The 12149-nt window shown below is 42.5% G+C and overlaps 1 protein-coding gene across 6 annotated transcripts; it reads right to left on the reverse strand.

Annotated features, from left to right (window-relative positions):
• Positions 1–1338: 1338 nt before the first annotated feature.
• Positions 1339–10645, reverse strand: LOC120300079 (membrane-spanning 4-domains subfamily A member 15-like). Of its 6 annotated transcripts, none has more exons than XM_039325616.1 (7): positions 10028–10645; positions 8154–8312; positions 6567–6683; positions 4967–5023; positions 4154–4312; positions 3079–3163; positions 1339–1550 (listed from the first exon to the last, which is right to left on the reverse strand). In XM_039325616.1, the coding sequence occupies exons 2-7, from the start codon at positions 8259–8261 to the stop codon at positions 1393–1395; spliced, it is 684 nt and encodes a 227-aa protein (XP_039181550.1). In that variant the 5' UTR covers positions 8262–8312; positions 10028–10645; the 3' UTR covers positions 1339–1392. The 6 variants fall into 6 exon arrangements, with proteins under 6 accessions (XP_039181550.1, XP_039181548.1, XP_039181549.1 ...); XM_039325614.1 differs by having other exon boundaries at positions 10131–10635; XM_039325615.1 differs by having other exon boundaries at positions 9715–10124.
• Positions 10646–12149: the final 1504 nt, after the last annotated feature.

The following is a 12149-nucleotide window of genomic DNA, read 5'->3' on the forward strand; positions in this document are numbered from 1 at the left end:
CCACTGAGAATCTATTGCAGCACTTCTGACATTCCAAGATTTTTTTCAAGAAAAGAGTCCTTTGAAAAGAGAATCAGGCATAAACTACCAGACCATTACAATCATCTTTATTGCCATGGAATACAGATAAAATAAAAAAAAAATTAGCAAGAAGTTCAGCACTTTATTAGAAGGGCTGGAGGTGCACTCATGTCTAAAATAAAGAGTGAGATAAGCTGGACTGGCAGAAAGCAGCCTGATGGAAAGTCAAATGGCAGGGAAAAAATTTGTCTTCCAGTTTATTTATTTATACCCAGTCGTTATTATTTTTATAAATAACATAAGGCAGCAAACGTACCTAGTACTTCTTCCTTCTGTTTTCCCCACAACAAGAACCCTATAAGGTAAATTGGGATGAGAGAGAGACTGGCCCAAAATCACCCAGCTGGCTTTCCTTCACCAGGTGGGACTAGAACTCACAGTCTCCTGGTTTATAGCCTGGTAACTTAACCACTAAAACAAACTGGCTATTAATTTAAATCATGGCTATAAATTTGGCTGTTTAATTTTCATGGGAGTATATGGCTGCTGAGCCTTTTTTTAAACAATTCCTGAGGACACTGTTACAACCCACATGTCAATTTCTGGAATGTGTTGCAAGCATTAACTGGTTTCACACAACCAGCATAATTTGTTGTAGGCATGCAGCTGGGTGCCAAAAAATATTTTGCTAAGCTCTGTTGAGGTGAGCTTTGGACTTCGCCTTAATCTGTGACACAACTATTGTAATGCAGAAGCTATAGTTTATCCATAACATGTTGTGTAAACCCAGCCGCCTACAGGTAGTTCTCGACTTACAACAGTTCATTTAGTGACCATTCCAAGTTACAACAGCACTGAAAAAAGCATTCATGACCATTTTTCACACTTATGACCGTTGCAGCATCCCTGTGGTCACATGATCAAAATTTGACCGCTTGGCAACTGGTTCATATTTATGACGGTTGCAGCGTCCTGGGGGGGTGTCATATGATTCATTTTTGTGACCTTCTGACAAGCAAAGTCAATGGGGAAGCCAGATTCACTTAATAACCATGTTACTAACTTAACAAGTGCAGTGATTCACTTAACTGTGGAAAGAAAGGTCGTAAAATGGGACAAAATTCACTTAACACATGTGTTGCTTAGCAACATCAACTTTGGGCTCAGCTGTGATCATATGTTGAGGATTACCTGTACAGATTTTCCAACAGCAAACCATAACCTGATGCAAAGTACTGCCCAGTTCAAAAAGAGATATTTTAACCAGCAAGAAAAAATATTCACATTCAGAAGATTATTTACACACACTGCTTTGCGTAGTCCATTAAAACCCTTTATGTTCCACTGGTTAAAACTTCCATGCAATTCCTTTTAAAAGTTTAAGGCTTCAATATGCAAGAGGCAAATGCACTCCAAAATAGCTGCTCTGAAAGAAAAGCAATTCAGGGGTGAAGTGCTGGCTGTTTGCAGTCGAGAGGTGGATGTTGTTGGACACTGGCAGGAGACACATTCTGATAAATGACCACAACCTAATGAAACAAATAACAAAAGCTTTAGGACCACTTTTTGTGCATCCATTCTCATTCCACAGCTCAGAATGGAATTCCTCCACTTTCCAACAGCCTGTTGACTGATTCTATCTGTCCTTGCTTCAAATAAGACTCTTCAGCACTTTGAGAGGAATCTTAATCTTTACTGGAGCATAAAGATAGCACTGTCTCTCTTTAAAGCAGCTGAATCCTTTTCTGATTTGCATGGCTAGAGCTACCTCCAAAGCCCCAGAAAAAGATGCAGCTGCTTTAAATACTTTAACAGAGTTACTGGGTTCAAGCTGTCATACATTTTCAAAACATCTTTTTGGAATTCAGTCTGAAGTGCTAGCTGGACTGTGTACAGATTAGGCATCTCTTATTTGGGTGGTAAGAATCTTTCATTGTCTTCTGCCAATCAGCTGAAATCTGAACTGAGATTCATAAGGTGGTTTGTTTGCTTTAGGTTTATTGCAATATGAGAAACTATCCACTACCATTTATAAGCCAGATTTGCAACACAGTGTACGTGTCAAGCCAGATTTTTCTTTAATTCCCTTATTGCATGCTTAATACAACATGTGAACTACCCCAAATTGGCAACCTTTGCAGCAATCTTTCATCTTTGTTGCCAATGGCATCCTTTAGCCTGAAGCCATAGCATACACGTTGCTTTTATTTATTATTTATTTTTTATAATGCAATTCAGTGTATACATTTAACATATAACAAAACAGCCAAATCTGCAAAATTAATGAGTTATGGTAAATGGAGATGTGGTTCTAATCGCTCTGGGCTTTAGCTTTTTCACCCTCCACTGTGGTCCAAATTGCACCCAGCACAACTCATGCCAAAACAGACTCCATAAGGATTTTATCTTTTTAATGACCATTAATGACTATTAAAATACATATGAATCAAGAGTAACTCAGAATCTCCCTGCAGCAGTACCTCAGTACTCAACTGCTTCAGAACTTGTCGAATTTGGTACTTGACACATTCTGATGTGAAAAAGTTGTCCCAATACTCAGGGTTTGCTGAGTACTTGATGTGCTGTGTTAGGAAGAGGGGGACAGCTGCAGAGAATGGACAGGAAGCCAGCCATGCTGGGAAGGTCACTGCAAAAAGAGGGGGACAACCACAGAGGGCAAGCAAAAGGTCGCCCCTGCTGGGAAGGTCACTGACATAGGAAAAGGAACAGATAGAAAGTTTTTCCTGGCCAAAAAAAGGATGATATGATAAGTCACATGGTTTGTTTAGGACTCGTCCCTTTTTAGTATGTATCACACCTCCCAGAACCAATTAACACCAAGTACCGAGGTACCACTGTATATGAAAACTAGTCTGAGGAGAGGAGGGGAGAAAGGGATGCTACCTTATCCAAGGTAATGCCTTCCAATCCTACTATTCCATATGATTCAACCAAGTAACAAAAGTCATGTTTCTCAATCCATTTCCCTTGATTAACTACCCATCTTCCTTTGGAATCTTACTGTTTCAGGGAAGGTATTTCGGCAAAGCATCTTACATCCAAAAGACGCAACTGAGATGGTGATGCAGAACTCCAGGGCGGTAAACACAGTAAGAATAATCGGTATTCCATTACCGAAATTCTATCAATGAAGCAGAAAAGTAACATATTCATTTTTGCACATACAGATAGGCATATTTATCTCCAATTCTAGAGTAAGGAAGATGAGCTGGATGCCATAGGCAGGCTCTATTACCTAAGGCCATAAGGGGGTTGAAGCAATTTTTAGTCCAAAATAGAAACAATAACAGAAACAGAGTAAGAGTTGGAAGGGACATTGGAGATCTTCTAGTCCAACCCCTGCTCAAACAGGAAACCCTATACCATTTTCAGACAAATGGTTGTCCAATCTCTTCTTTAAAAAACTCCACTGTTGGAGCACCCACAACTTCTGGGGGCAGGTTGTTCCACTGGTTAATTGTTCTATCAGGAAATTTCTCCTTAGTTCCAGGTTGCTTCTCTCCTTGATTAGTTTCCATCTGCTGCTTCTTGTCCTGCCTTCAGGTGCTTTGGAGACTAGGCTGACCCCCCCCTTCTTTTTGGCAGCCCCATAGATATTGGGGGCAATGAGCTATCATTTGGAATGTTATGGCCATGCTCTTCATTTCTTCTCCAATAGATTAATTATCAGAGGCATCTTCGCATTCCAAGCAAAGTGATAACATTTGGAAGTAGCTCAGGCTAACTGGAGCTACTGGAGTATGAGGAGGTACAGCCCAATCAGACTATTTTCAGCCAGTTTTTTTTTCTGTGCCACATATAAATATCTAGGAAAACTTTGACTGCACTGTTTTAGCACTGCCACCTTGAGACTTTGACCATCCCTGAGGACAACCCTGGTCCCTGGTGTAGATGCTTTGGAAAGATTGGGCAAAAGAAAAGCACTTAAATTCTATAGAAATCCCATGGTAATAACCTTTCCGTGGTTAAAACTCTGTTTGGGAGTTTTGGGATATTTTTATACCAGCATGTCCTCCAAAGAAATACATGTGCACTTATGAAGTTCTTTTGTGGAAACTAACTTCTTATGGATGAATTTGGAAAGGTCACATACTTATATAAAAGGGCGTACCTCGATTTGATTACACTTTTCCTTAATTTCGTTTTCAAAAGTACCGCAGTACAAATTCAAACTGTATAGGTAGGGCAAAGCGAAGGTGACAAACAGGGATGCCAGGCCCAAACCAGCTGCTACAGTACTTAACACATTCATTGCCAGCATGCTTTGCACCTAGGGGAGACAAAATAAATGAATAAGCATATGCCCAAAAATGCGCAAGCGCACATACACACACAAAAGCTGGCTATGATGCAACTGAGATTTCTCTGATGATGATAATGATGGGAACAAAATTTCAGTTTGAGATTTGCTTTAGCCAGAAAGAAAGGGCAAGGCTGGTGTCCTTTAAACCCTTGAAAGAGTGGCTCAACTCCTCCTTGCTCCTCTCGAATAGCACAGCTTGGATGCAGCCTCTTTTGCATGGCAGATTAGTCACTGTGAAAGAAGAGAGACAACTTCAATAGGCTTGCTTCCAGGGAAGCAACTGTCTCGACTAACTAGAATATTCCATCAGAGATGGAGATGCAGAACCTCTTTGCCAAAATTCGGCAAAAAGAGATGCGCCAAAGACTTGCTGCTTCCAAAAAGGGAATTCATGGGAGAGACTCTTAAACAAGAAGCCACAAGCATCACGATGCTCCGTTTGATGTTAGCCATCCAGGAACATCAAAAATCCACCAAGTTCCTGTGATTGGCAACTCAATGGATTGTAGCTCTCCACAGCTTCAGATGAGAGGCTTTCTCAACCTTGCATTGCTGGGATCCCACAGATGGAAGCTTTCTGATTAAACTGTGACTTCACTTTTTCTCCAATGGATTAGTTACCAGAGGCATCCTGGGATTTCGAGCAGCTGCCACAGCTAAGGATCCGGAGATGATGTACTGGTAAAAAAGGAAAAGAAGGTGAACCACTATGGCTCTATCCCCAGAGAACTAGATTTACAGTACAGACCCATAATCTCTCTTCCACCTTAAATTGCTGTCTAGTGTCATTGCCTATTGTTCTCTGGTCATTTTTTGTATTGAAACCTAATCTACTTTTTCTATTCTAGTTGAAGATGCAGCTGCTTTAAGGTGTCACAGCCAGGAGCTACAATCATTGAATTTTTGTGCAACACAGCACTATTATTCAACTTTTTCCCCCATGTTGCTATGACAAAAAGCAAAGCTCTGGATGCTGCAAATAACTCTCAGCTTCATGATTCCAATGGAAGGAAGCCCCTAGGACAGTGGTGGCAAATCTATGGCATGGGTGCCAGAGGCGGCACGCGGAGCCCTCTCTGTTGGCACGCGCCATCGCCCCAGCACATGTGGTCTCTAAATGTTCGCCATCACTGGCCTAAGGCCAGCCAGCCTAGAGCCGCCATTGGGGAGCCCACCATCCCACCTGACAGAGACCCCCTAGATCTCCCCCAACCCTGCCCAGCTCCCACAGATGTCCCTCCCCATAAGCAACATCAAGGTGGCCACCCCGGCCATGCCCACCCAATCTGCCATGACTACTGCAGCCACACCCATCCTGTGGCCACGCCCACCCAGTCTGCCAAGCCCACTGTAGCTGTGCCTGCCGAGTGGGTCACACCCACCCAGCACCCGGCGATATATAAGTGGGTTTTGGGTTGCAGTTTGGGCACTCGGTTTCTAAAAGGTTTGCCATCACCGCCGTAGGAAGTGTAGCTACAGAATGACAACTTATATTCAGAATATTTATAAAGACAGTCTTCACTTACCCACCACAATTGGGACCAGCACCTCTATCCCTAAATGACGCAGTTGTTAAAGCATGATATTGCATGATCATGCTGATTGATGACCTTACATTCAGATGCAGTAATTAAGCATATCAAATTGGCTGTGAAGTGCAACTTCATGTTATTGTGACTTGTGACCAACCTCCTACTGACTTCCCTATTGATTTTACTAGTCAGAAGCCAGCTGTAAAGATCACAAATTGCACACACGTAACCATGGGATGCTGCAAAGGTTGTAAATGCCAACCAGCCAGCTGCCAGGCGTCTGGATGGCAATCACATGACAATGGGGATGCTGCAATGGCCTCAAGATCAAAGACTGGTTCCAGCACCATTTTAACTTTGAATGTTTGCTGAATGAGGCAGCAAGTGAAAAGCAACTGTACAATAAGAACAAAAGATGATACTTCTATTAGTATTTGTAGGCTCTTAGTTCTTAAGTTTCTGAAACTTGGGAAAACAGATATTGCCACAAAAGGGAATTAGTCAAGCAATTCTTTTCCTAAAGCAAAATCTGTAAAAAAAAAAAAAAAAAATTACAGAAGCCAACAGCTGGCAAACTACAGCTCCAAGCAACCTTCAACAAAGGCCAGTTTGCCCTAAGACTGCTGTGATGTGCTAGTTGTGCTAGTGGTGTTGTTGAATTGTTTAAATGCACCATCATGTAAAATTACCAAGATTCCACTCCAATAGGGCATCCATACAATAAGGTAGAAAATATCACGTTTGTTAACTATGTCGATCAACATTCCAAAAATTATTCCTATCATTCCTATGAATATCTGTGCGATCTGCAAAGAGAGAAAAAAAAAAACCCAAAGCCTTCACTTTCAACCCACACACCACAAACCAGAACAACAGAGTAGGAAGGAAACAAGATGCATGCCAAAGCCTATATAAAATTTTATACCCTTCCCTCCAAAAATCTTTGAACTTTAAGAAAACAATACAATATTTTAAAACAGAATATCTAATTATAAATGCAATTCAACTGTGGCTGCTACAACCTTCCCATGTTCAGTGATATTCAAGAGTAGGGAACCAAAAGAACATCCAGCATCTCTCGGCACTGGCAAATGGTTTTATTAGAATTGTTCAATAATCTCTGGAGAACCTATTTTTCATGTCATCTTAAACTACTGGCCAGTAGGAGGCACTACACAATCAGTTTCATCCTGGTTTGGGGCTCATCAGGCATTCTCAAATCAGTGTGTGTGTGTGTGTGTGTGTGTGTAGATAGAGATGATATAGAGATATATAGAGATATAGAGATATAGATAGATAGATAGATAGATAGATAGATAGATAGATAGATAGATAGATAGATAGATAGATAGATAGATAGATAGATCGGCGGAGCAGGAGGTGATGAGGAGGCAGACCGGACTCATGGGCATCAGAAGAGGGCACTTAACCAATGTGGACAGCGATGCCAGCACGATGGAGGAGCGACCAGCTGAAATGGCAGTATCGCATGCGGAAGAGTCACTTGGGCGGCGAGGCAATTGTGCGCAGCAAGACGAACACTCCCTGCAGGCGGGGCGAGTGGAAAGAGGCAGAGCGCCAAAAGTCAAACAGCCGTCAGCCAGCCCGATGGAAATAAGATCGATGCAATTGATTGCGGGAGGGCGGGGGCCGAATAGACCCATAATGCGCTCATTATCTAAACTGTTGGCTTCACAGAGACTATAAGAACGTGCCTCCCATTCCTGGGTTACACTCTGACGACGTCAGCAGGTGCTGACAAAAGCTCAGTTTTAATAAAAAAAATTAGTCTCGGTGATCCGTGTTTCCAGTTTTGTTAGATACAGATACAGATACAGATATACATACATACATACATACATACATACATACATACACAGAGAGAGAGAGATCACGTGATATCGCAAGTTTCACATGTCTGATATCGAGATACACACACACACACACACACACACACACACACACACACACACATATATATATATATATATATATAGAGAGAGAGAGAGAGAGAGAGAGAAATACAAAGAGAAGGGATTTTTGTGTTAATTTTATTTTTCTGGGCCTCATGCTACAGACCTCAAGATCACCTTCCCTTAAGGGGGAGGGGATTATATAGCTTTTACATATTTCCTTATCTGGTCAGAATAACAAATGGTTAAGAATTTTCATATGTGCATAAACAAAGAATCCTCATGCTCCTATTCCAACAGAAGATGGGGACCATGGGATTCTCAAAAAGAGAGACTGAACATTCCACTCATCTCCATACTCACCCCCAGGGCCAGAGGTTCACCCTGATAAAACTTTTTCACCGGGACTGGAAGATCGGTCTTAGTGGTGAAAGGCAAGGATTCTGGGCCCGTGACCACAACAGAATCCATACTGGGGTCTGCAAGAAGGGAGGCTCCTTTAGGACATCAAAGTCAGCAATGCTGGGGACCATAGAAAGGAAGGAAAATGGAGAGTATAATAACATAGTAAGTATTATAAAATATAAAACATATGATCCCCATTTTTAATTTCGCAGTAGTTAGGTCCTGCATCAGGAAGCTTAGAAGGAATGTACTTTACATAATTTTTTATCCTTAATTGGCAGCATTTTTCTTCACCTACAGTAGTAGACAGTGGCCTAGTGGTTACATATTCCTAAGATGGAAATGCAGTTATTTTCAGAATCTTCACAGCCAGACTCTCATATCTTTGGGATAAGAGCAAAAAGAGAATCTTCCATCTAAGGCAAGGAAGGGCATTCAGGTCTGCCCCTCCAACAATATTAGACAGATGAACTTCTAAATGAAGTGTGATTGTGTATTTGTCTGATTGAATTGAGGTTAGGAACTATTTTTGAGGATAAGAAACATTACGAAAAGTCAGGCCTGAAGATCAGCTTGGTTTATTCACTGCACAAACAGAATCTTTGCAATTTGCAAACCATGTTTAGACCCAGTTTAGCGTTTGGTGAAGCAGGACTGACAGCTTCTTCAACAGACTTAAAAATTATTGCTCAAAAATTTATATGGCTGCCCAATTCATTTCTGATTACTCCAGATAGCTGACACAAATATGATGATAGATCAGAGCCTCATTAATGTCTTCAATGCAGCTTCCATCCTTCTATCAAGAGCCAAACAAATTAATTGCAGGCGAGCCCCTATTACAGGAAGCATAGAAAAATAGCTTTCCTGGGAACAGCTTACAATCTGCAGTGGCATCTTCAAACAACAACTTTTGCCCATCCCAGGTCCTGACTGGATAGCTAGCCAAAAATGCCAAATCCAATCTATAAACATCTGGCTGATTGTGCAACCAACCATAATAATAATAATATACAGAAGGAATAGGCTAAAATACCAGTCAAATGCCAAATTCATGCTAATGGTAAGGAGAGAGACCAACAATTCAGTGCATTGGATCAAGTATGTCCCACTACAGCCAAATCCCACGTTTATCTCAGGCATCTGTGCCAACCCAGATCCAACAGTAGATAACTTTTAGAATTTAGATGAATGGAATCATCATCATAAGGCTGCTAGGTCCCCTTTAGCAATTCCCCAGGAGTTTCTCCACCCTAGACATCAGCACTTCAGAGGCTGAACTTCCTCAATCCACCCTACACACACACACACACACACACACACACACACACACACACACACACACACACACGACAGTTTGGCGTTCGTGGGACCTCAGCTGGATTGACGCAACCCGATTTAACGCCCTTACTTCATTCACTTGCTTGCGAAGTACGCCGAATCGTGTCAGCAACAGGGCTGAAAAACGCGCCGAGGCAAACAAAAAACAAAAAAAACCAAAACCCAGCTTCAAACTCACACATTTAAAACCTCGCCCAAATGCAGCTCCTGCGTTCCACCAAACAGGTTAAACCTGAAGGGCCACTCAGAAGAAGCCCCGCAAAGTAGCGCTCCGAGCGCGCGTTGGGCCATCGCTCGGGGGCTGACACGGGTCGTGAGAAACCAGGAAACGGGGTTCTCTAACAAAGCAACGCGCGTTCGAGAAGCGCCCCCTCCCTCCCCGCGCGCAAAGACGCGCCATTCGGATCTGCCCGAAAGAAGCGGAGAAGCGGATCCGGAGGCGGCGTCTGCCTGCGAGCTTCTGCCGCGCAAGAAGCCCTCTCCCTGCCCACCGACTACCGCCTCCAGCGGCTTCGAAAGGAAGGCGAAGAAGAGGGAGCCAGCCGGCTGCCTCCCTTCCCTGCCTCCTTCCCTGCGTTTCGGACTGAGGCTGACCCATCCGCTCTGGCTTGGCTCGGCAGCGCCCCGTCTCCTCGTCCGGCGAAGCCGCTGCTTAACCGCGGAGCTGAGCGTCGCCCGTCCGGGAAGGAGGCGGTGATTCACCCCGCCGGAATGGCATCGAAAGGCGGGGCTTTCCGACTCCTTTCCCTTCTCCCGGGCCAGCGATCTGTGCTGCGAGCGAGCGGAGCGGAGCTTCCTCCAGCGCCGAGTTCAATATTGTTCCCTTCGGCTTCTTCCATGTCCAACTTTGGCTTCCGTTCCAGGGAATAATTGCCATGGTTTGCTTGAGAATTCTGATCGACAGAAAACATCGCAGCATAATAATAATATTTTATTGATTTTCTATTTGTTACATTTCATGAGTGCTTAGTAAACAACGTGTTCTCTGGGTTCATCTCTTATATTTAGTTATACAAGTTAAATTCTTACTCTCTAGCCCGTTTTTCCAGCCATTGATAAAATAAGTTCCACGTTTGAAAATGCGTTTGTATCTTCTTTTTCTTTAATCCTTAAAGTTTGTCCATTTCAGCACAGCCTAGTATTTTCCTGATTATTTCACCGTCCAATAGTGTTTCTTCATTTTTCTAGTGCTGGGCAAATACAATCCTCGCTGCTATTAATATATGTAATATTAAATATGCACTTTGTTTATTGATTTTTTCTGGAATTATATCTAATAAAAAAAGTTCAGGTTTAAAATCTATGTGTTGCCCTAACATTTTTTTCTAACCAAGTATGTATTTTTGTCCAATGCATCTGGGTATCTTTTAAGCCTTCCAAACATGTTTGCTGTAAACAACAAGGGCCAGCAAAGAGAGAGAGAACAGTCTCCAAAACAATGGTATCTGATTTGAATTTTTTTATACATACATACATATGGAAAGCTTTCTGCTTCTTCCCCTTTGAATGTCTGGGAGGGCAGAGTGGTCCTGTATACATTTATCGGAAAGTGAGCACTTCATGATGGATGGGTTGACCAAACAACCAAATGCAGAAATGGAATCCATTGGGAAGAATCCAAGCTCTCTCTCCTGTTGTCATTAAGTAGAGCAGAGGCTGCCTTAGGGATTGGGAAAGGCCCTGGGAGACCTAACCCAGGCCAGCATGGCAGCACCTGCCCAGCTCACAAATGGCCCACCCCAGACCTCCCCCACTCCCTGAGGCACCTTTTGCACAGCTTCCTACCCTACTGGATCCCATAACTTTGGGCCTCCTTCCCACCCACCCTCGTCCCGATCGACTTTCAGAAAGAGAAGCAGTTGTTCCACCATGTAGTCTTTCTATTCAGAGGCTGTGCCACGCCATCTCAGAAGTGGGCACTATCTTGACAGCAGCCTCAATTTTCAGATGGCAAGAACTGTGGCTCCTTGCAAAAGGGCACCCACTTCTGGGATTCCGGTATTTTGGAAAAGATTCTGACAAGGTGCTTTGGAATGCATGGGAATGTTAATGTGGTGCCTTTAAAGCAGCCATGTCTTTTCTTGAGATCATTGCACAATTCTGGGAAAAGACAAAGCTGCTTTAAAAGAAGTACCCTGTTTTATTTATTTATTAATCAAATTTATACACCATCCATTCCACTATTGAAGTGACTTTCAGTGATATGCAGATAAAACAAACTAAAATCATACAAAAAGGATAAAATTAAAAGAAAAAGTTAAAAGGACAAAGTTAAAGAGAGATAGGGAATACCCCAAACTACCAATCATTCCCAGAGTTACCTATTGTTCTTAGATCCCTCTGCTAGTTGACAAAACCAGATCTTGATTTTGGGCTACAGAAGATTTTGAACTTCTTCTGGAAAACCAGAAGAGGGTAGAATGTTCCATAGGGTGAGGAGAACAATGTAATTGGTGCCACACCTATCTAAACCAGAGTCCTACAATCATCTTTATTTCTGCGGAATTCAGAGAAAATAAAAATGGCAAGTGACAAACTTAGCAATTTATTAGAAGGTGTGGCATCTCCATGATCAAATCAATTTCTGGAATGTCTTACGAACATTAATTGGAC

This window comes from Crotalus tigris, unplaced genomic scaffold (assembly GCF_016545835.1).
Source record: "Crotalus tigris isolate CLP2741 ecotype Arizona unplaced genomic scaffold, ASM1654583v1 scf7180000024338.4412243, whole genome shotgun sequence".
Classification (NCBI taxonomy): domain Eukaryota; kingdom Metazoa; phylum Chordata; class Lepidosauria; order Squamata; family Viperidae; genus Crotalus; species Crotalus tigris.

Excerpts from the sequence above, each read along its gene's own strand:
- LOC120300079 (XM_039325616.1), bottom strand. The coding sequence starts at position 8,261 with ATGGATTCTGTTGTGGTCACGGGCCCAGAATCCTTGCCTTTCACCACT. Across the intron at positions 4,313-4,966 it reads GAAATCCCAGGATGCCTCTG|GTGCAAAGCATGCTGGCAAT; the intron begins GTAACTAATCCA and ends TGTCTCCCCTAG. Across the intron at positions 1,551-3,078 it reads CTCAGTTGCGTCTTTTGGAT|GTTGTGGTCATTTATCAGAA; the intron begins GTAAGATGCTTT and ends TTGTTTCATTAG.